Below are 22,890 nucleotides of genomic sequence, written 5' to 3' on the forward strand. Positions count from 1 at the left end.
AATAAGAAAAAGAATGGCAACACATTTCACTATGATCATTTCAACATATGATGGCCTCTCAGAGCCTATCGTATGTTGAAGGCAGCCTCGACATATGATGCTGCTGTGTGTCGGGGCCATCATACAAACAGCTATCTGACAGCGCTGACAACTTCAGCAACTGACAGATAGTTGTTTAATGTGCCCGTGTGCCCCGTTCTGCCTCCTGTTACTCACATGCTGTCCTGCTAACTCATACAGGCTTCCACTGTGAGCTCCGTGTAAGCCCCGCCCCCTCAGTGCAGCCATAGCCAATAGCCTCCAGCATCTTGCTGCAGGCATCCAATGAGCTGCTGGCTGCCCTCCCCTTCCTTTCCTATAGAGCTGTAGTCGGCAGGATCGTAATGGAGGACACTCTGTCCCCCCTGAAGGTATTTAAAGAACTGTACAGTACTGTATGCAATGTCACACATCACATACAATACATATATACACACACACACACACAATACACCCCATACATCAATGTTTCCCTATCAGTGTGCCTCCAGCTGTTGCAAAACTATAACTCCCAGCATGCCTAGACAGTCAATGGCTGTACATGCATGCTGGGAGTTGTAGTTGTGCAACAGCTGGAGGCACCCTGGTTTGTTAAACACTCCCCATACACTCCACATACAATGGTCATCCCAGAACCAATTGACAGTTTCCCATAGAGATATGTATTCAACATACAATGGTTCCGAGGCCCCAGAACCAATTACCATTTTTACATAGACATATGTACTCGACATATGATGGTTTCAACATATGATGGTTCTCCTGGAACCAATTAATATCATATGTTGAGGGACCACTGTACTTTGGTACAAAATTAAATCCCAAGCATCTCAATAGACTACAGAACACAGAATCATAAGAAAAAGTAGTTACTGCATTTTTAGTAATAGAAAAAGAAATGTTCAGGTATAATAACAGTACTTGAAGCTGTAAGTTAAAGGGAAATGTTCAGAAGCTACATGAATCCCCAACCATAAGTAGCTGCAGTGTTCAGAGAAATCATAGTTTAAAGACAAATTGGGAATAGGACAAAAAGTCAGGGAGTATAGCCAAAGCAAAACAAATGTTTTCAAATCAACTGGTGCCAGAAAGTTAAACAGATTTGTAAATTACTTATGTTAAAAAATCTGAAGCCTTCCAGTACTTAGCTGCTGTATACTACAGAGAAATGTTTGAAGTTCTTTCCAGTCTGACAACAGTGCTCTCTGCTGACACCTCTGTCCATGTCAGGAACTGTCCAGATTAGAAGCATATCCCCATAAAAAACTTCTCCTGCTCTGGACAGTTACTGACACAGACAGATGTGTCAGCAGAGAGCACTGTCGTCAGACTGGAAAGAACTTCACAAAGTTCTCTGTAGTGTATCTGTAGTTTACGCAGATGATAAGTACTGGAAGGGTTGATATTTTTAAATAGAAGTAATTTACAAATCTGTTTCACTTTCTGGAGCCAGTTTATTTGAAAACATTTTTGCCCTTTAATGGATATATCTGCCATGTTGCTGTTAAGGGTGTATGAAGAGGGCTCAGGACTCGAGGCCGTTCCATGACCGGTGGCTCTTGAGTGCTTTTAGTGATTTCAGTTACCAGCTATTAACCCCTTAAGGATTCTTTTTCCTCCTATTTTTTTTCCTGAACGCTTTCAATTTTCCTCTTACAGACCCATATGAGGGCTTGTTTTTTGTGTCACCAATTGTACTTGGCAATGACAGCTCTAATTTTACCACTAAATCTACAGTAAAACAAAAAAAAAATTATAATAATTTGTGAGGGTAAAATTGAAAACAGTTTTTTTTTGCAGTTTTTATGCAGTGGACTATTCAGCTGAAATGACACCATCTTTATTATGTAGATTCATATGATTAGGACAATACCCAATTTATATAGGTTTTATTTTATTTCACTACTTTAAAAAAATTCCTAATCTAAATGGAAAAAGCTATTAAAAGGCAAGGAGGAAAGAAAATGAGAATACAAACTGGCTGCATCCTTAAATGGCGACTCATTAAAACTAATTTTTGCTATTGCACTCCTTATGGTAAATAAAAATTCTTTCTAGTATACTTTGTTTAAAAAAAATTTAGTTTTCTATGTTTTATTTGTGCTTATAAAAGCTCAAGAGCACATTTTCACCCATCTCACACACAGACTTAGGACCGAAGCCCAAACACAGGAAGTGCAGCCTGGAGTGCTGAGGGGGGTGTCCAACCAACAGCATATGGCAGTTAAGTGTTAGAGGAGCTATGATTGGATGAGGCTGGACACCCCCCCCCCCTCAGCACTCCAGGCTGCACTTTCTGTGTTTGGACCTCGGTCCTAAGTCTGTGTATAAAATGGGGCAAAATGTGCTCTTGAGCTTTTTTTAAGCACAAATAAAACATAGAAAACTTAATTTGTTTTAAACAAGGTATATTAGAAATATTTTTTATTTACCATAAGGAGTGAAATAGCAAAAAGGAGATTTTTTATACTTACAGTAAAATCTCTTTCTGGAAGGATCCATGGGGGGACACGGACCTTGGATATATGCTGCTGTCTCTAGGAGGCTTGTAACCAAAAAGTCAGCTCCTCGCAGCAGGATATACCCGCCTCCAGCCCACTGAGCTAATCAGTTTTAGTCACAGAGCAATAGGAGGAGACCGACAGGTCAAAGGAAAAAACTATGAACTGTCCGAGAACCAGAAGAAAAAATAACTGAACACTCCCTCGGACAGATAACCGAATAGGAACCCCAGAAAAGGGCGGTAGCTGTGTCCCCCAACGGATCCTTCGAGAAAGAAATTTTACTGTAAGTATAAAAAAATTTCCTTTTCTCTATCGGCTCCATTGGGGGACAAAGACCATGGGATGTACCAAAGCCGTCCCTTGGGTGGGCAGAGAAAATAGGTCAGGCAGTCGGCTGTACCACCGCCGCCTGCAACACTTTACGGCTCAGACTAGCATCAGCCGATGCGAAAGTATGAACCTGGTAGAATCTCGAAAAAGTGTGCAAAGACGACCAGGTGGCCTCTTTACAGATCTGCGAGGCCGAGGCCTTGTTTCGGAGAGCCCAGGATGCCCCCACAGAATGGGTGTAATGAGCCAAAACCCTGAAGGGTTGGATCTTCCCCTTGCAGCGGTAAGCTTCCAAAATAGCTCATCGGATCCACCAAGAAATGCTGGCCTTGGAAGCAGGCTGTCCCTTTCGACGACCTTCCGTAAGGACGAAGAAAGAATCGCACTGACGAAAGGAAGAGGTGACAGAAAGACAAGTCCGAACAGCCCGAACCACATCCAATTTGTGGAGTAAGCGCTCCCTGGGATGAGAAGGAGCGGGACAAAAGGATGGAAGGACGATGTCCTCGTTGAGATGAAAAGCCGAAATGACCTTAGGTAGGAAGGACGGATCTGGCCAGAAAACAACCTTGTCCTGATGAATTATCAGGAAAGGAGAATGGCAGGAGAGAGCTGGCAGTTTAGATACTCTCCTAATGGAAGTAATCGCTATAAGAAAAGCCACCTTCCAGGATAGGAGGCGAAGGGGAACCTCCCCCTAAGAGGCTCAAAAGGTGCATCTTGGAGAGCGCCTAGAACTAAGTTCAAGTCCCAAGGGGGAGAAGGGGACCGGTAAGGAGGGACAACGTGTGCCACACCCTGAAGGAAGGTCCAGACATGCGAATTGGAAGCAAGAGGATGCTGAAAGAATGGAAAGGGCCGAAACCTGACCCTTAAAGGAGCTGAGAGCCAGCCCTTGTTCCAACCCTGACTGCAAAAAGGAGAGGATACGGGGAACGGAAAAGGTAACTAGAGAAAAGGTCCGAGTTTCGAACCAACGAAAGACCGCCAGGTACGGTGATAAATTTTCGCAGAGGAGGGCTTGCGAGCCCTGAGCATGGTGCGAATTACCTGGGAAGAGAAACCGCGGGCCCTTAGAACAGCAGTCTCAACCGCCACACCGTTAAATGCAGCGACTGTAAATTGGGGTGGCAAAGAGGACCCTGTGACAGTAGGTCTGGACGAAGTGGAAGACTGAACGGAACGTCGTCCAGAAGCCAGACCACGTCGGAGTACCATGCACTTCGGGGCCAGTCTGTAGCCACGAGAATGGCGGGGACTCCTTCCGCCTTGAGCTTCCTCAGAACCCTGGGAAGGAGGGGGAGGGAACAGATAGGGCAGGACAAAGCCCGGCCACGGAATCACTAGGGCATCCACGGCTAGAGGCAGGGGGTCCCTGGACTTTGACACAAACGTCGGAATTTTACGGTTGTGTCGAGATGCGAATAGATCCACGTCTGGGGTCCCCCAGAGGTCGCAGATCTGTGCGAACACCTCCGGAAGAAGAGAGACCACTCTCCGGGGTCGGCTGAGGACCGACTGAGGAAATCCGCTTCCCAGTTGAGCACTTCCGGAATGTGAATCGCCGAAATGGCCGGAACTTCGTGTTCCGCCCAGAGGAGGATCTTTGTCACCTCAGACATGGCTGCTGAGCTGCGAGTGCCGCCCTGTCGATTGATGTACGCCACGGCCGTGGCGTTGTCCGACTGGACACGGACAGGGTGGCCCTGAAGCAGGGACTCCCAATGCTTCAGACAAAGAAATATCGCCCTCAGTTCCAGGATGTATATGGAAAGAAGGGCTTCTTGGGGAGACCAAAGGCCTTGAACCGTCTGATCCCTGAAAACAGCCCCCCAGCCCGACAGTCTGGCATCTGTCTTGACCACCTGCCAGTGGAGGGGAAGGAACGAACGCCTCTGAAGAAGAACGCCACCAGCGCAGAGACCGACGGGTCCGAAGAGGGAGAGCAATCTTGCGATCGAGAGAGAGAGAGAGGGGAGACCTGTCACACCGGGCAAGAATCGCCAGCTGAAGAGGATGGTAATGAAACTGGGCAAAGGGTTCGGCCTCCATGGCTGCCACCATCCGACCCAGGACTTCCATGCAAGTGCGGATAGTGATCGGGGATGGTATCCGGAGGGAGCGGACTCCCGACAAGCGGGCCAGGCGCTTGTCCAGCGGGAGGCGAATCTGAGCAGAGGCCGAGTCTAACTGAAGCCCCAAGAAGACCAGAGACTGGGTGGGTGAGAGAACAGACTTGTCTCGGTTGACCATCCACCTGAAGCGACATAAGGTCTGAAGAGTGAGGCTCACATTCTCCAGAGCCTGGGCTCTGGTGGAGGCCTTGATGAGGAGGTCATCCAAGTAAGGTATCACTGATACCCCTCTTGACCGTAACAGAGCTATCACGGGCGCCAGAATCTTGGTAAAGACTTGTGGTGCTGTGGCCAGACCGAAGGGGAGAGCCACAAATTAATAATGACCTTCCGGAACCGCAAAGCGGAGGTTCCGCTGGTGGCCGGGAAAAATTGGAACGTGGAGGTAGGCATCCTTGATGTCCCCCGAGGAAAGAAACTCCCCTTGATCCATAGATGCCACCACCGAACGGAGAGATTCCATTCGGAAATGGCGGATCAGAAGAGGTTGGTTGAGACGTTTGAGATCCAGAATTGGCCGCACAGAACCGCTTTTCTTGGGAACCAGAAAAGATTGGAAGAGAAACCCCTAAACATTCCCTTGAAGGAACCGGGACAAGGACACCCTGGATAAGAAGGGACTGAAGAGCCTCCCGAAATTCCCTCGCAAGCAAAGGGGATCGGGGAGCACGGGACTGAAAGAAACGATCCCTCGGAAGGGAGGCAAATTCTATCCGGTATCCGTTGGACACCACGTCCCTGACCCAGGAGTCCTGAATGTGCGTGGTCCAAACGTCTCCAAAGAGTAAGAGGCGACCTCCCACCCAAGAAAAAACTGCGGGTGGGGGCGTCCCTTCATGCAGAAGTGGTTTTGCGGTTGCCTGGTTTGGCCACAAAACACCCGGAACGGTTGGTGTCCGACTTCCAAGAGGGACGCACCTTGAAAAAAGGGAACCTTCTTGCCACGCAAAGGCACCTGGCTAGACCCTTTAGAGGACCGAAAGGAAGAAGACTTTCTGCGGAAGGAAGTGCTAGACTTGTTTTGAGGTAATAAAGAGCTCTTGCCACCTGTCGCCTCAGAGATAATCTCATCCAGTCGCATGCGAAAAGTCGGGAACTGGCAAAAGGAATCTCGTGAGAGACTTCTTAGATGCAGCATCCGCGTTCCATGCTTTAAGCCAAATGGAACGACGGAGGGCCACTAGATTACCATTGGCAAAGGCAGTGCAGCGAGCTGAGTACAAGGACTCAGAACACAGAAAGTCTCCAGCTTTGGAACATTGGAGGGCCAGAGCAGACAGTTCTTAGGGGGAGATCCCGAAAGAATGCCCTGACAGAGTTGGGAATACCAAACCGAAAGGGCCTTAGGCGAAGGCGGGAAGCAGGGAGGAACCCGCTGCTTCAAAGGCATACTTCGCTGAAGACTCAACCTTTTTGTCTGCTGGATCCTTGAAGGCAGCTGCATCCGCCAGCGGCAAAGTACTAGCTTTAGAGAGGCGGGACACCGGAGGATCCACCGACAGAGAGGAAGTCAACTTAGAGACTAGGTCCTTGGCGAAAGGATATCGAACTTGAATTTTCTTCAGTCCTTGAAACTTCTTCTCGGGGTGCTTCCAGGCAGATTCTAGAATGGCATCAAATTCAGCGTGAGCTGAACACTTTGGGTGCCGGTCGGGCACGATGAAAGGATACTTCTGGAGCTACGTCCGAAGTTCCTGGGTCCTCTAGGTTATAAGTGTCTCTTATGGCCGTAACCAATGAGTTCACAATGTCCAACGGTCCGAACGGTCCTCTGAATCGGATGCAGAATCGGAAACCTCGTCCGCCAGCTCTCCAGGAGAGTGCAAACGAGTGGAGGCAGCCCTAGAAGAGGGAGACTCCGACCAGGTACGTGGCTCAGGGGAGCCAGAGCGGTGACCACGGGAACGTCCTCCTGCACGAGTGACGCGTGTGGCCTGAAGAAGCGGTCGGGCGAGACCTGCGAGAGGAATGCCCGTGTCTACCAGAAGACTCGGGGGGGATGAGTCAGAGGAGACACCCCTAGTATGCTTATGAGAAGCAAAGGGAGAAGGGACCTTCTAGAGGGCCGATGAAGGGTAGACCTCTCCAAGGCAGTCACCACGGAATGGGAGACATGTGCCAAGTCAAATATAGACTGGGAGAGGGAGGAAACCCAGGCTGGAGGGGTGGCCGAACCCACCAGGTCTGAAAGAGCACCTGGGTTAGAAATAGCAGGGGGGGTCTGGGGGAGCAGCAGAGCAGGCAGAACAAGTAGGTTCAGCAGAACCTGGCATTTTTGCAGAGCAATTTTTACAAGTGTAATGAGTAACTAATATACCAGATATCTGTTTTGAGGGAGGGACAGTTCTGGGCACGGACATAGCAAAAAAAATGAACAGTCTCATCCAAGTCTGTGTCCCTAGGCAGCTGCTGTGAGGAGAACTCCGCACTGAGGCTGTGAGGAGAGAGAAAGAGACGCCAGCCAATAGAAGGAAAGGGGCCAGGTCAGATTCAAGGGCGCTGTGGTTGGCCCCTGCATGGCCCCAAACGCGCGCACAGCACTGATTGGTGGCTCAGTTTGCGCTGCTGAAGTGCTTATGCGGCCTAACGTCTGCCGGGCCGTCGAAGAAATACAGAGAGACTTCGTAATGGCGCCCGCTCCGAACCCCGAGCACACACGCCGCCTGTAGTGAGCTCCTATGCGCCCGGGGAATGGAGCGGGCGAAGTGCCGTCGGCAGCCGCGGCTGCCGCAAACGAAAGTAAAAAAGCGCACACGCCGCAGGAAGAAGCGCGTACATCCCACACAGACCAGATAAAGTGCCCCTTACTGTGAACACACTGCCCCTTTGACACACTGCTTCCCCCATATAATAAAAAACAGTCCCCCTGCAGGGAAGAATAAAAGTATCCCACGGCCAGCCCCAGCTTCAGTAAGGATAGTGACCAAAACAGGGGTCTCCAGCTGTTGCAAGACCTAAGGAGCGAAAAATACTCACCTGTGCTGAAGAACTTACCAAAAGAAGTCTTCAGAATGTAGTCTTCAGTCAGCATTGTCACCTGCAGCAAGCCAAGCTCATAGCGAGGCGAACAGGGAGGTAGGGGGACCCGGACCCATGAGGTACAACCCCAAGAGCTGACCGTTGGCGAGAGGGGGTTAACAGTACATACAAGATGCCTGCCACCTCTCACAATGGGGAAACAGTGAACCGTAATTCCTGAGTCCCCACCTGAAAACAGAAAGAAAAAGAAATAAAGCACTAACACATTCCTTAAACCTAAAAAATAAAAAAAATATGAGACCTGGTCTGGAGAACACCAGACCAGTGTCCACCTCCTTAAGACACTAAGCTAAAACTGATTAGCTCAGTGGCCAGAAGGTGGGTATATCCTGCTGGGAGGAGCCGACTTTTTGGTCACCATAGTGTCAAGCCTCCTAGAGACAGCAGCATATACCCAAGGTCTGTGTCCCCCAATGGAGCCGATAAGAGAAAATTAGTTTTAATGAGAGTTACCCTTTAAAAGGGTTAAATATTTCTGCATTAGAAAAACAATGTTTGTTCTATGTTTTTAAAGTTGTGTCTTGTGGTTTAAAAGTTTAGTAAATTGTACTTTATGAACTGTTAATCTTTATCTAGTGTTATAATTCTTTTAAGAAACCATTAATTATTGTGAATATATTTTTATACAACTTATAAAGGTTGCACTGCTCTATTACTATGTTGTTACTTTTGCTGGATGTCGTCACTTAGCATCCTTCTGTATACAGCATCTATATACAGGTCAGCAGCTGCAAAAGCCACCAAAGAAATACAAGGAAAGCAAAATTAAGCTGTATCCGCCATATAAGGGATCTGCTCTAATTAATTTATTGTAACATCCTAAAGAATGTATGGGTAGATACACTTAAAATGTTCATGCCCAATGCACCACTGGTATTACTGAAAGTTAGGGATGTTTCAATAACCTGCACAGTGAGCGAAACAGACATAAGCCGTGAATCTTTCCGAGGTCGTCCTTTTTTCCTTTTTTCTCCAAGATCTGAATCCAATTCTGCTTTTCGCTTGTTTAGAGACTTGTTTGCAAGATTTTTCTCTTCACTGTCACTACTACTATCCAAGTCACGAGACTTTGCGTCTTTAGATGCACTATGATCTTTTGGTCTATATAGGATAAAAAAAATCGAAACAAAATGATTTATAGCATCATGATACCCATTAGATACACCACAACAAAGTACCGTATTTATTGCTGTATAACACGCACCCTCATTTTCCCAGGAAAATTGGAAGAAAAAAAAATTTAAATAAATGTAAAATAAATGACTTGGAAGCTCTGATCCCCTGTGTGCCTTATTTCCCGTGATTCGTCCCCCCCGCCTCCTCATTCCCTCCCCCCCCCCCGCTCATTATCAACCCCCACCCTTCTTGCTCATTCTCCCACCCTGCTCATTATTCCCCCTGCATTTTATGTTTTTATATTTCCTTAACTGGCTGCGCTCCCACAGGCTCAGGTCAGGCGGGTCTTGTGGCCTGTGCGGCCAGTAAAGAATCACTGGTGACGTCCCTGCCAAATCCTCTGCATGGTGTCAGAGACGTCACTTGTCATTCCCTGCAGCAGCCGCTGGTCAGTGTGGCCGCAGCGCAGGCTGCTTGTTAAAGTTCAACAGCCCGGCCACTTCAGACCAGTCACCAGCAGCGGTTGCAGGGAATAAGGAGTGACTTTCCTGACGCCACGCAGAGGAGCAGTCAGGGATGTCACTCGTCATTCTTTACTGCCCGTACAGTCACAGCCCACAAGACCTGCCTGACCTGAGCCTGCCAGAGCACAGCCAGGTAAGGGAATATAAAAAGCATAAAATGCAGAAGGAAAAAAAACAGTGTTTGCCCGCAGCAGCCAGCACTGGTCGCTGTTTTAAAATAGCCGCGGTTGGGCTGCTGATCTTTAACAAGCAGCCGATGCTGCGGCCACTTTAAATCCGTGACCAAAACATTTACTGGCGTATAACATGCAGGTAAGGTTTTTGCCTTACATTTAAGTTTTAAAACTGCGTGTTATATGCCAATAAATACGGTATATCAGAGCAGAATAACTCAAGCATAAAAATATATCATTTTGGTAAAAGTTCTACATATTTAAAATTACACATACACACACACACTCTTTAGGTTCTTTACAATACTTACCTGTCAGCAGCTATCTGGTTCACATGTGGAATTCCTGTTGTCCCTGAGGTGGCTTTTGATCGTTCTGTGAATCGAGAATCAAGTGCTTTCATGGGCTCAATTTTCGGCTGGGCAGAGACACTTGCGGGTGTTGGAGTAACATTAGCAGTATTTACACTAGAATGAAGTATTAAAAGGCATAAAGATTAGCAATTGTGCATCAAGCTGTTCCACAATTACTTATTTTGCTCGGAATTCCTCCTTAAGAAATTAACATTTACACAAGGTTATAGCCATAACATTAAATTAAAAGCCTAAATTATAAGATGCTCCATCACTAAATCATGCCCCCCCCCCCCCCCGCTAAATCTATTTTTTTTTATTATTATTATAAAAAGGTCAGAATATTACTAAGCAAAGCAATTTTTGGTGTTTTATTTTAAAAGTATTAAAACAGAACAAAAACTATAGAAATTGGGGATCTAAAAAATAAAAAGTTAAACATTTATTTCAGAGAGTTCTGCATGCATTCATAAAGAGCATGTATTGGATGACCTGCTGACAGATTACCAGTAAGGGAATAAAGGGAACCTACTACCAACTTAGTGTTTCTGAGAGCAGCCATTCGTATTTCAGCAACGTGTTAGGCTGGGTTCACACTACGTTTTTGCCATACTGTTTTCAATCCGTTTTTCTAAAGAAAACCGTATGGCAAAAAAACGGATGGAACAGTATGGGAAAAAGTAAACCGTATGAGTTTTTAAACAGTATACTGTTTTTAAAAGTGCATACAGTTCCGTCAGTTTTTATAAAAAAAAAAAAAAAACATACGCTTTTGAAAATTTTGTCCATTTTTAATGGGAGGGGTCTTGGGTGGGGACTTTAGGATCCAAATGCGCATGTGCAAAGTAAAAGCGTATACGTTTTTCCCATATGGAACCGTATACATATGTGTTTCCCATTGACGTCCATGTTTAAAAAAAAACGTATGCGGTTGCAGTACGATTTTTAAACCGGAGGCAAAACCGTGGTTGACCACAATTTTGTCTCCGGTTTAAAAACCGTACTGCAACCGCATACGTTTTTTTTAACATGGACGTCAATGGGAAACGCACATGTATACGGTTCCATACAGGAAAAACTTGCAAATTAATTCTATTTAAGAAAGTCATGCAATCTTTCCAGACAGACACTGTGCTCTCTGCTGCCACCTCTGTCCACCATAGGAACTGTCCAGAGCATGAGCAAATCCCCATAGCAAACCTCTCCTGCTTTCATGATACCTTTCCTTGTTGGCAGGTTCCTCTGATGGTTTTGCACTTCCTGTTGGTTCTTGGGTGGATTTTGCCCCTAAAGAGCTGTTGGTGTTTGAATCCAGAGATAAGAGCTGCTGGTTGCTCTGAGATGACAGCATGGACCCTGCGACCGACCCAGATATAGGAATACTATTGAAAAAAGCTGTAGAAAAGTCCCTGCAAATATGAATGACATCAAGTCATATACATATAACATGGTGAGGTATTTCCAACAAGTGATTAAATTATATTATCAGAAAAATAGTTTATACAAACCCAGTGTCCAGCTGGGCAATGCACAATGGGGTGATCCTACGCCGGCCGTCTGCTGTCCTTGTTTCAACTTGTTTCTTTAAAAGATTCTATGGAAAAATGTTATTATTAAAAAATCTCATTTATCATAAACAGTAAAGCGTAAAAACTCCTACAAGAGAAAGTCCTTAAGCCATGAGAACTAAAAACTACTTTCTATAGACTACTAGCTGAGTACCCGGCGTTGCCCGGTTTTTCCTTCCTTATCCTTGTTGGGTCAACAATGAAAAGTTTAACATAGCTAGGGGGAATTCTTTAATTTAGCAGTAAGGATCACAGGAATTTTCTCATTTGTTCCTATATATCGCAACCCCCGTGATCTCCAGAAGAGGGCCAATCTGTTACCTTGGAGCACTCCGGGCCCCACCTTATGAGACAAACTGGTCTCACGAATGTTGGCCCCCCCCGTCACTGGCTGAGGTGGGACATCGTGACTGATGGTGATTGGCGGAGAGGGCAGTCACTCCTGAGACCAGTTCATTTCGAAAGGTGGGAGCCGAAACGCTCCAAAGTTTTGTTTTTTTCCCCCTTTTTCGCTAGATAACCACTTTAACTTTCGTATGGCAAATATTTAAAAAAAAACACAAAAACAATTATTCCCCTTTTCTTTTTCATTATGTTACAGATATAACTGTTTTAGCAAGTTCTTTTATTTTCTATAAGATAACAATTCTGGAGAAGTTTCTTCTCACAATTCTGCATTGTGCCGTTTCTGTTAAGCCATGTTCACACGGCAGAAAAATTCTCTCAATGGGATCCTGCTGCACACAGTCCATGCCAGCCGGAGGTCCCCTGTTCAGTTCCGGGCTCCCTACGGCGCAATCTGCTGATAATAGAGTATGAAAATCCATATAATTGCTTATTTTTTGCGCCACCAATTCTACTTTGTAATGACGTCAGTCATTTTGCCCAAAAATCTACGGTGAAACGGAAAAAAAAAATCATTGTGAGACAAAATTGAAAAAAAAACAAAAACGCAGTTTTGTAACTTTTGGGGGCTTCCGTTTCTACGTAGTAAATTTTTCGGTAAAAAATGACACCTTATATTTATTCTGTCCATACAATTAAAATGATACCCTACTTATATAGGTTTGATTTTGTCATATTTCTGGAAAAAATCATAACTTCATGCAGGAAAATTAATACGTTTAAAATTGTCATTTTCTGACCCCTATAACTTTTTTATTTTTCCGTGTATGAGGCAGTCTGAGGGCTCATTTTTTGCGCCGTGATCTGAAGTTTTTAACGGTACCATTTTTGCATTGATAGGACTTATTGACCAAAAATGCACTATTTTGGATTTGGAATTTTTTTGCGCGTACGCCATTGACCGTGCGGTTTAATTAACGATATATTTTTATAATTCGGACATTTCCGCACGCGGCGATACCATATATGTTTATTTTTATTTAAACAGTTTTTTTTTATGGGAAAAGGGGGGTGATTCAAACTTATAATAGGGGAGGGGTTAAATGATCTTTATTCACTATTTTTTTTGCAGTGTTATAGCTCCCATAGGAAACCAGTGATCGATGATTCTGCCACTTGACTGCTCAGGCCTGGATCTCAGTCACTGAGCAGTCATTCGGCGATCGGACAGCGAGGAGGCAGGTAGGGACCCTCCTGCGGTCCCGTAAGCTGTTCGGGATGCCGCGACTATCCCGAACAGCCCACTGAGCTAACCGGCATGGTTTCACTTTCACTTTAGACGCGGCGTTCAACTTTGAACGCCGCGTCTAAAGGGTTAATAGCGCGTGGCACCACGATCAATGCCGTGCGCTATTAGCCACGGGTCCCGGCCGTTGTTAGAGGCCGGGCCCGACCCGCTATGATGCGGGGCCACGCCGTGGCCCCGCGTTATAGATCGGGAGCAGACACATGACGTTCCAGTACGTCACGTGTCCTTAAGGGGTTAAAAAAAACTTTAAAGGTAAAAAAAAAGCCAACCCCACAGTAAAAATTTTTTTTATATTAAATATATATATATATATATATATATATATACACACACACACACACACACACACACACACACACACACACATTTGATCTCACTGCGTGCAGGAATGTATTAGAAAAAATATTTATGATCCTGCACATTAAATGAAGCAGAAAGGTTAAAATAAATAAATAAATAAAATAAGAAGATGCCAAAATGGGCTGTGTGCTTTAGTGGTTAAAATATTGTAACAATTTAGAGAGGACCTGAGGCCAATCCCCCCATAATAAAAAAAACTAAAACAGATGTGGGTTTATAATTTGACAATTCAGGATATCAGTCTGACGGGCGAACATAATTTTATTAATTGGAATACATTTCAAATGATCTGGGGGATTATAAATCAGGGGGATGTGTATTAGGCATACATGCCCCTTAATGTAAATCATTCACGCCCCCTGACTGTATAATCCCATCAGTTGATTTTAAAGGGAACCAATCATCAGATTTTACCCTATATAATGCTTGGCAAAGCGTTATATAGGGTAAAATTGTTGTCCTCACCATCCCCGGGGAACGCTCCTGCCCCAGGGATGGTGAAGATATGAAGTTATAAACTAGTCACCGCCGCCGCCGTAAGTAGTCACCTGGGCGGGGAGCTCTTCTCACCTACTCCCGTTCTTCGGCCGGGAGCGACGCCCCCTCCGCTTGATTGATGGGCCGCGTCATTGTTCCGCTCACTGAACAGACTGAGCAGAGCGATGACGCGGCCCATCAATCGAGCGGAGGGGGCGTCGCTCCCGGCCAAAGAACGGGAGTAGGTGAGAAGAGCTCCCCGCCCAGGTGACTACTTACGGCAGCGGCGGTGACTAGTTTATAACTTCATATCTTCACCAACCCTCGGGGCAGGAACATCCCCCGGGAATGGTGAAAATAAAGATTTTACCCTATATAACGCTTTGCCAAGCATTATATAGGGTAAAATCTGATGATTGGTTCCCTTTAAAATCCCAATTTTAAAGTTCACACCCATCTGTCCGATTCTCTGAATTGTCAAAAAAACTATAAAATGCACATCTCAGGAAAGTTAGGGCATATCACGAAACTGTCAAAAGGTGTGTGGAACCTTAAACTAAATGACAGTAAAATCTAATTTTTTAGGGTTGGCCACAGGTCCCCTTAACACTAAACTACAACTCATGAGTTGGTTGCAGGTCTTGCGCATCAGAAGGACTGTAGAAGCTGCATTCAGTAACTTGAATGCTAGTTTAGAGGACTGTACAGCTTAACAACTTAGGGGAAGTTGTAACATTTGTTAGATGAGCAACAGTTTATACAGTAAAGCATTGGTCTTATATGTTTGGCACATGTATGTTCATACCTTTCTGATGTCCTCCAGGCTTTCACCGTTTACCATACTGGCTACTTTTGGTGCTGGGATATCTTTTTGTACAGATGTCGTATGTTCTCCATCCAGACGTGAGTGCTGCCTCTGCTGAAATTTGAGCATTTCAGGGTTTTCAATAATGGTGTTAGGCAGCTGGGACTCTGTTGTGATGGCAAGACTTTTCCCATAAGTGCTTTGGTGGATGTTATTCTGCAATTACATTTTTGCACAATAAACGTAAATAGGAAAACACAAAATATCACCTTTTTTCCCCCCTTGTAATACCACTAAAAAACATCAATTAGGTATAGAACTTTGTAGAAGTATGCAACTTTCATTTCATTACCTTCTCCTCGTCGCTCAGTGGGTCACCAAGCTCATCCTGTGAGAAATCTAAGTATGCAACTGATCCATCCATGGAACACACCAATATACCAAGTCCATTTAGGGTCCTAAAAGCCAACCACAGAACAGGATTTTGCCACTTGTGACATTATAATGAAATGCATAGCTTGGTATCAGCAGATGAGCGATAGGATAAAAGCTTCCGTTACTTCTCCAGGGGTTCAGATGTGAATAGAGCCCTTGGGACAGCATTAACTGGAAGGACAAACATTTCACTTGCTTTCTTTATTATTAATCAGTCACAGCTAAGTATCTTTTCTTTAAAACATTTTTAAAAAAAGACTAAAAATGCAATAATCTGTAGGACCAATTAGCATATTTTGCCATAGGTTGAGGGAGTAGTCCGGCATGCATTTTTCTTATTTTATCCAGTCCAGGCTGCAAAAAAAAAAATAATAAACTTTCTCTTGCTTGCCTACGCTCCCCCGGTCTCCGGTACAGGTGTTCAGTCGCCGGGCTGTTTGCTTCTTGCTTCCTGTTAGCCTGGCATGTCACGCGGAGCTTCAGCCTATCACCAGATGAGGCTGGTGATAGGCTGAAGCTCAGTGTGACGCGGCACGGGGGAAAGTAGGCAGGCAAGAGAAAGTTTGTTTTCTTTTTTTTTTTGCAGCCCGGACCGGATAAAATAATAAAAGTGCGCGCCGGACTACTCCTTCAATTCTATGGGGGAGATTTATCAAAACCTGTGTAGGGGAAGAGTGATACAGTTGCCCATAGCAACCAGATTGCTGCTTTCATTTTTAAAAAGGAAAAATGAAAGAAGCCGATTGGTTGCTATGGGCAACAGTACCACTCTTCCCCTACACAGGATTTGATAAATCTCCCCCTATGTCTTTAGAAAGGCTACAATATTTGTTTGGAATACATCAGTTACCAAGAGATGTCCATTATTGACTTGTCAAATAGGTCGTGGATTACCACCAATGGTCTTTTAAGGCAGGTGAGCTGCAAAAAACAGAAAGAAAAAAAATGTTTTATGAATAAATCAATCCAAAGAAAACCCTTTATGATAGTAATATGCAGATCAAGAAAACAAGTGATTAATATAGGGTTAGTGTCTGTTGAACTAAAGTTTTGTTTTGAGGCAATCCCTAATGAGGAATTTAAGCAATTTCAGGGAGTCGGAGGGATCTCTCCCTCACTCTATGATGGAAGTTGTAGTGGTGCTTCTTCCAAAGCATGGCAAAGATCCGCTGCAGGCGGAGTCTAACAAACCGACTTCTCTGCTATGCACGGATGTGAGGCTGCTGGCTCGAGCACTTGCAAAAAGATTGGTAAAGGTTGTTTTTATCACTAGTCCACACGGACCAAACCGGCTTTAATGCTGGGTAAGTCGCAGGATCTTTCTTAATTTGCAGATGACACAGAAGGTTGTTGGGGCTAGATCCATATTTTCCCTCAATGCTGTCAAGGCATTAGATAGCATTGAGTGGAATTAATAATGGTGGGTTTTGGGGTTTGTGCCTAGATTCTTGTCTGATGGTAAACTGCTCTATGAGAGTCCGAAGGCCAGACAGAGTGAACGGACAGCTCTCCGAACTGTTGGAACTACAAATAGATACATGGCAGGGGTGCTTCCTGTCACCGCTACTCTTCACACTGGCCATTGAGCCATTAGCCTGCCTGATACGATCATCTGAGGACATTGTGTGTTTCAGGTATGGGGGCACTGAGGAGCAGGTAGAGGAATATACAGATTACATATTGCTGGTTTTGGGGGATACTGCACGGTCCTTGGCCCCAGTCTTGTGTCTGATTTCGGTTCATTCTCTGGTCTGTTAGTTAACTGGGACAATTCTGTTATTATGCCTCTAGACCAGGGGTCTCAAACTCCCAACAAATGGCCCGCGGAACTAAACTTTGCAGCCCGCATCAGGGATGTGTAATTTGTATTGTCCGACGCCCGGGACATGCAGTTCCGGGCTCCGGACAGGTGTTTTCTTCAGGCATATAGCCGGAAGACTTCAAACAAGACTTGAAGCCGGCACATCTCCATCCCCTGTGTGTGTGTGTGTGTGTGTCTGGCCGGTCTTCATCTGCGCTGCCACTAGTACACCCCCCCCCTCCCCCTTTCTTCCTCTGCGTCTGCCCCTCCCATCCAGTACAGCCCATTACCTTCACTTACTCATCCCCCCCCCCTACCCAATCGGCCGGGCCCAAGTCTGATGAGGGACGTTGCGCATGTGATTTTTGTTTTGATTACAAATTGCAAATTGTAGCACAACAAAACAGCAGAAAAAATAGTAAGGGGAGTGAATACTTTCACAAGGCACTATGTACAATATATACACCTACACACAGTAATTGGCTGAGCTAGTTTTTTCCGTGCAGTCAGCAGGAGCAAAAAATAAGAATTTTGTTGGGCTGGAGAAACTCTTTAAAGGGGTACTCCAGTGGAAAAAAAATTTTTAAATCAACTGGTGCCAGAAAGTTAAACAGATTTGTAAATTACTTCTATTACAAAATCTTAATCCTTCCAGTACTTATTAGCTGCTGAATACTACAAGGGAAATTCTTTTCTTTTTGGAACACAAGTGCTCTCTGCTGACATCTCTGTCCATAGCAGCAGGTGTTTTCTATGGGGATTTTCTCCTACTCTGGACAGTTCTTAAAATGGACAGAGGTGTTAGCAGAGAGCACTGTGGTCATGACGTCAGCAGAGAGCTCTGTGTTCCATAAAGAAAATAATTTCCTCTGTAGTTTTCAGCAACTAATAAGTACTGGAAGAATTAAGATTTTTTAATAGAAGTAATTTACAAATCTGTTTAACTTTCTGGCACCAGTTGATTTAAAAATAAGTTTTCCACCGGAGTACCCCTTTAAGGGTATGTTAAAATGTACAGGATCTGCTGCACAATTTTTGCACCTGATTTTGCTACCCATTGAAGTCAGTGGGTAGCAAACTCTGCTGCAGAAAATATGCAGCAGATACTGTACGTGTTAACGCACCCTCAAAGAGGATCTGTCTACATTAGGTGATGCTCAGGGCTGTGTACATAAGTCAAGATAGAAAGTGGTGGGAAGGCATGCCTCTTGATACTTGTGCATTATATATAGAGCTGAAAGATTCCCTTTAAAGGATACACTTGGATACTTTCTTATTATGGAGTGTCTTGTTCATGAAAGACAAATGATAGATTTCCTCACCCACACAGACAATGAGCGGTCCTTGCTCCCCACTGCACAGCAGCAGTACGGACAGCCGGCCTTGCTTGAGCTTCCATTTTTTTGCTTCTTTTTAAAGATTTTTGGATTAAATTTCTGTATAAAATATAAAATTAAATTTTTAGAAGTCAAATAAAATATAAAGCATGTGAAGCATAAACGTAACTTATTTTAACACCTTAGAAATAATGAATAAGGGAGATTTTTTAGACTTACCGTAAAATCTCTCTCGAAGGATACATTGGGGGACACAGAACCATGGGTATATGCTGCTGTCTCTAGGAGGTTGACACTATGGTAACCAAAAAGTCGGCTCCTCCCAGCGGGATATACCCGCCTCCAGGCCACTGAGCAATTCAGTTTTAGTCCCAGAGCAATAGGAGGAGACCGACAGGGCAAAGGAAAAAAACATGAACTGTTCGAGTACCAGAAGAAAAATCCACTGCACACTCCCTCGGACAGATAACCGAAAAGGAACCCCAGAAAAGGGCGGGAGCTGTGTCCCCCAAAGGATCCTTCGAGAAAGATTTTACGGTAAGTCTAAAAAAAATCTCCTTTTCTCTATCGGCTCCATTGGGGGACACAGAACCATGGGAAGTACCAAAGCTGTCCCTTGGGTGGGCAGAGAAAAAAGGTCAGGCAGTCGGCTGTACCACCGCCGCCTGCAACACTTTACAGCCCAGACTAGCATCAGCCGATGCAAAGGTATGAACCTGGTAAATGCTCGGAAAAAGTGTGCAAAGACGCCAGGGTGGCCGCTTTTCAGATCTGCGAGGCCGAGGCCTCATTTCGGAGAGCCCAGGATGCTCCCACAGAGCGGTGAAGTGAGCCAAAAAAAACCTGAAGAGCGGGACCTTCCCCATGCAGCGGTAAGCTTCCGAAATAGCACATCGGATCCACCTGGAAATGGTGGCCTTGGAAGCAGGCTGTCCCTTCCGCCGACCTTCCGTAAGGACGAAAAAAGAAAGGATTGCACTGGCGGAAGTAAGAGGTGAGATAGATAAGCCCGAACAGCCCGTACCACATCCAATTTGTGGAGTAAGCGCTTCCTGGGATGAAAAGGAGCGGGACAAAAAGACGGAAGGACGATGTCCTCGTTGAGAAGAAAAGACGAAACGACCTTAGGTAAGAAGGACGGATCTGGCCAGACAACAACCTTGTCCTGAAGAACTATCAGGAAAGGAGAACGGTAGCAAGAGCTGCCAGCTCAGATGCTCTCCTAATGGAAGTAATAGCCAAGGAAAAACCACCTCCCAGGATTGGAGGCAAAGGAGGACCTCCCTAAGAGGCTCAAAAGGAGCATCCTGGAGAACATCTAGGACTAAGTTCAAGTCCCGAGAGGGAGAAGGGGAGACAGCGTGTGCCACACCCTGAAGGAAGGTCCGGACATGCGAATTGGAACCAGGGGACGCTGAAGAAAATGGAAAGGGACGAAACCTGACCCCTAAGGGAGCTGAGAGTCAGCCCACGTTCCAACCCCGACTGCAAAAAGGAGAGGAGACGGGAAACGGAAACTGTAACTGGAGAAAAAAGGGTCTGAGTTTCGCACCAACAAAACTAAGCCTGCCAGGTACGGTGATAAATCCTCGCAGAGGAGGACTTGCGAACCCTGAGCAAGGTGCGAATGACCTGGGAAGAGAAGCCGCAGCCCCTTAGAACCGCGGTCTCGACCGCAACGCCATCAAATGCAGCGATTGTAAAAAGGGGAGAGAGAGTGGACCCTGTGACAGTAGGTCTGGACAAAGTGGGAGATGGAACGGAACGTCGTCCAGAAGCCAGACCACGGCGGCGTACCATGCCCTTCGGGGCCAGTCTGGAGCCACCAGAATGGCGGAAACTCCTTCCACCAAGAGCTTCCTCCGAACCCTGGAAGAAGAGGGAGGGGAGGGAACAGAGAGGGCAGGAAGAAAACCAGACAACGGAATCACTAGGGCATCCACGGCAGAGCCAGGGGGGTCCCTGGACTCTGACACAACATCGGAATCTTCCGGTTGTGTTGAGATGCGAAGAGATCCACGTCCAGGGTCCCCGAGAGGTCGCAAATCTGTGCGAACACCTCCGGAAGAGGAGGCCATTCTCCGGGGTCGGCTGAGGACCGACAGAGGAAACCCCCTTCCCAGTTGAGCACTCCCGGAATGAGAATAGCCGCAAAAGGCCGGGACTCCGTGATCCGCCCAAGGGGGATCTTTGTGACCTGGGACATGGCTGCTGAGCTGCGAGCGCCGCCCTGCCGATTGGTGTACGCCACGGCAGTGGCGTTGTCCGACTGGACATGGACAGGGTGGCCCTAAAGCAGGGACTCCCAATGCTTCAGACAAGATATATCGTCCTCAGATCCAGGATGTTCATGGACCTTCTGGAACCGCAAGCGGAGGTACCGCTGATGGCCGTGTAATAAAGGAACCTGGAGGTAGGCATCCTAGATATCCACTGAGGAAAGAAACTACCCCTGATCCATAGACGCCACCACTGAGCGGAGATATTCCATTCGGGAATGGCGGATTAGGAGGTGTTGATTGAGACGCTTGAGACCCAAGATGGGCCACACAGAACCACCCTACTTGGGAACCCCGAAAGCGCTCCCTGGAAGGGACCGGCACAATGACTCCCCGGATGAGAAGGGACTGAAGCGTCCCCTGAAATTCCCCCGCTAGCGAAGGAGACTGGGGGGGGCTACTGGAGAGAAGCAATTTCGATCTGGTATCCATTGGACACCACGTCCCTGACCAAGGAGACTTGAATGTGCGCCGCCCAGACGTCTTGAAAAAAATTAAAGACGACCTCCCACCCGAGAAAAATTTGCGGGTGGGGGGTGTCCCGTCATGAGGAAGTGGATTTGCAGGTGCCAGACTTGGCTGCAAAACGGCCGGAACGAATTTCCTATTTTCAAGAGGGGCGCGCACGGAAGGAGGGAACCTTTTTGTCCCACGAGGGCGCCTGCCCCGACCCATTATTGGGACTAGCAGTCCAGAAGGACCAAAAGGCAAAGGACTTCCTACGGGAAGTAGTGCAAGCTCTATTCCAAGGTAATAAGGAACTCTTTGCCGCCCGTCGCCTCAGAGATGATTTCATCAAGTCGCTTGCCAAAAAGTCGGGAGCCGGCAAATGGAAGCTCGGTAAGAGACTCGGCGTCCCATGCCTTAAGCCACCTGGAACAACGGAGGGACACTAGGATACCAGTGGCAAGGGCAATACAGCGGACTGACTTCATGGGAGCGGAACATAGAAAGTCTCCAGCCCTGGAGCGCTAGGTCAGACAGTTCCTCCGGAGGAGATCTAGAAAGAATATCTTGACGGAGTTGGGAGGACCAACTGAAAGTGCCTTCCGACACCCAGGCAGAAGCAAAGGCGGGAAGCAGAGAGGAGAGGTAAGAGAGTTTGAATTAACAAGCCATGGGCAGGCCGGGGAATGAATATAGATGAGGCAGGGAGGCTCAGCCAGTTGGCTCCTCGCGTCCAAATTGCACTGGGGCACATTAGGAATAAAACTATGTACAGCCATAACTAATGTGTTTAGTGAGGGTGAACTAGCTGTCAGTATCTCTCTCTGATATAAACCCATAGCGGTGCAACAGTCAGATTGTTCCATGCCTACTGTGCTCCATTACCCCCCCCCCCCCCTCCTTCTCGTTGCAACGACATCCTACCCCATTGCCCAGCTCTGGGACTGGGACACTATCAGAAGGAGATAGAAAGTACTGGAAGTTTGGAAAGGTGCAGTGCCATGGGCAAAGTAAGTATGCAGGATGTTGTTGTTTGTTTTTCTGCAGAGGAAAGCAATAACCATATTTTCTTGGAACACCACTTTAACACACAAAGTACTAAACGTTAATAATATATATAGGTATACTGAACTAAGAAGTGAACCTATTAAAGTATCTGTGGAAGTTACATTACATAAAGGCACAATTAGATGTTAGCATATGATTTGCAATGCTTTACAGTGAAAAGTCAAAGATTCAACAAAGGAACCTAAAATTGTATTCCTACCACCACAGTGACAGCTTTTCGATGGCCCACGAAGTCCATGTTTGTTTTCCAACCATCACGCTCAATAATCTGTGCTGTAGGACCAGAGTTGTTCATTGCATGAGCAGATACAAGGTAATGCCCATCAGGAGACCAGCTAAGACGAAGGACATGGGTTGTTCCTCCACACTAAAGCAAAGTAGAACACTTTTTTAAGCAAAGGTATATCTACAATTTTACAATTTTGTAAATTCGAGTTATAAAGCTG

The 22,890-nt window shown here is 46.1% G+C and overlaps 1 protein-coding gene across 1 annotated transcript in view; it reads right to left on the bottom strand.

Moving 5' to 3' along the window:
• LOC130283036 (protein HIRA) overlaps nt 1-22,890 on the bottom strand; it is a 50,402-nt gene that overhangs the window by 16,891 nt on the left and 10,621 nt on the right. The window contains exons 8-16 of the mRNA XM_056532177.1: nt 22,644-22,811; nt 18,636-18,749; nt 16,363-16,433; nt 15,430-15,535; nt 15,078-15,293; nt 11,722-11,807; nt 11,434-11,622; nt 10,172-10,327; nt 8,953-9,148 (exon numbers count right to left, since the gene is read on the bottom strand). Coding sequence (XP_056388152.1) covers nt 8,953-9,148; nt 10,172-10,327; nt 11,434-11,622; nt 11,722-11,807; nt 15,078-15,293; nt 15,430-15,535; nt 16,363-16,433; nt 18,636-18,749; nt 22,644-22,811 — 1,302 coding nt within the window. The remainder of the gene's footprint in view (nt 1-8,952; nt 9,149-10,171; nt 10,328-11,433; nt 11,623-11,721; nt 11,808-15,077; nt 15,294-15,429; nt 15,536-16,362; nt 16,434-18,635; nt 18,750-22,643; nt 22,812-22,890) is intronic.

This window comes from Hyla sarda, chromosome 1 (assembly GCF_029499605.1).
Source record: "Hyla sarda isolate aHylSar1 chromosome 1, aHylSar1.hap1, whole genome shotgun sequence".
Taxonomy (NCBI): Eukaryota; Metazoa; Chordata; class Amphibia; order Anura; family Hylidae; genus Hyla; species Hyla sarda.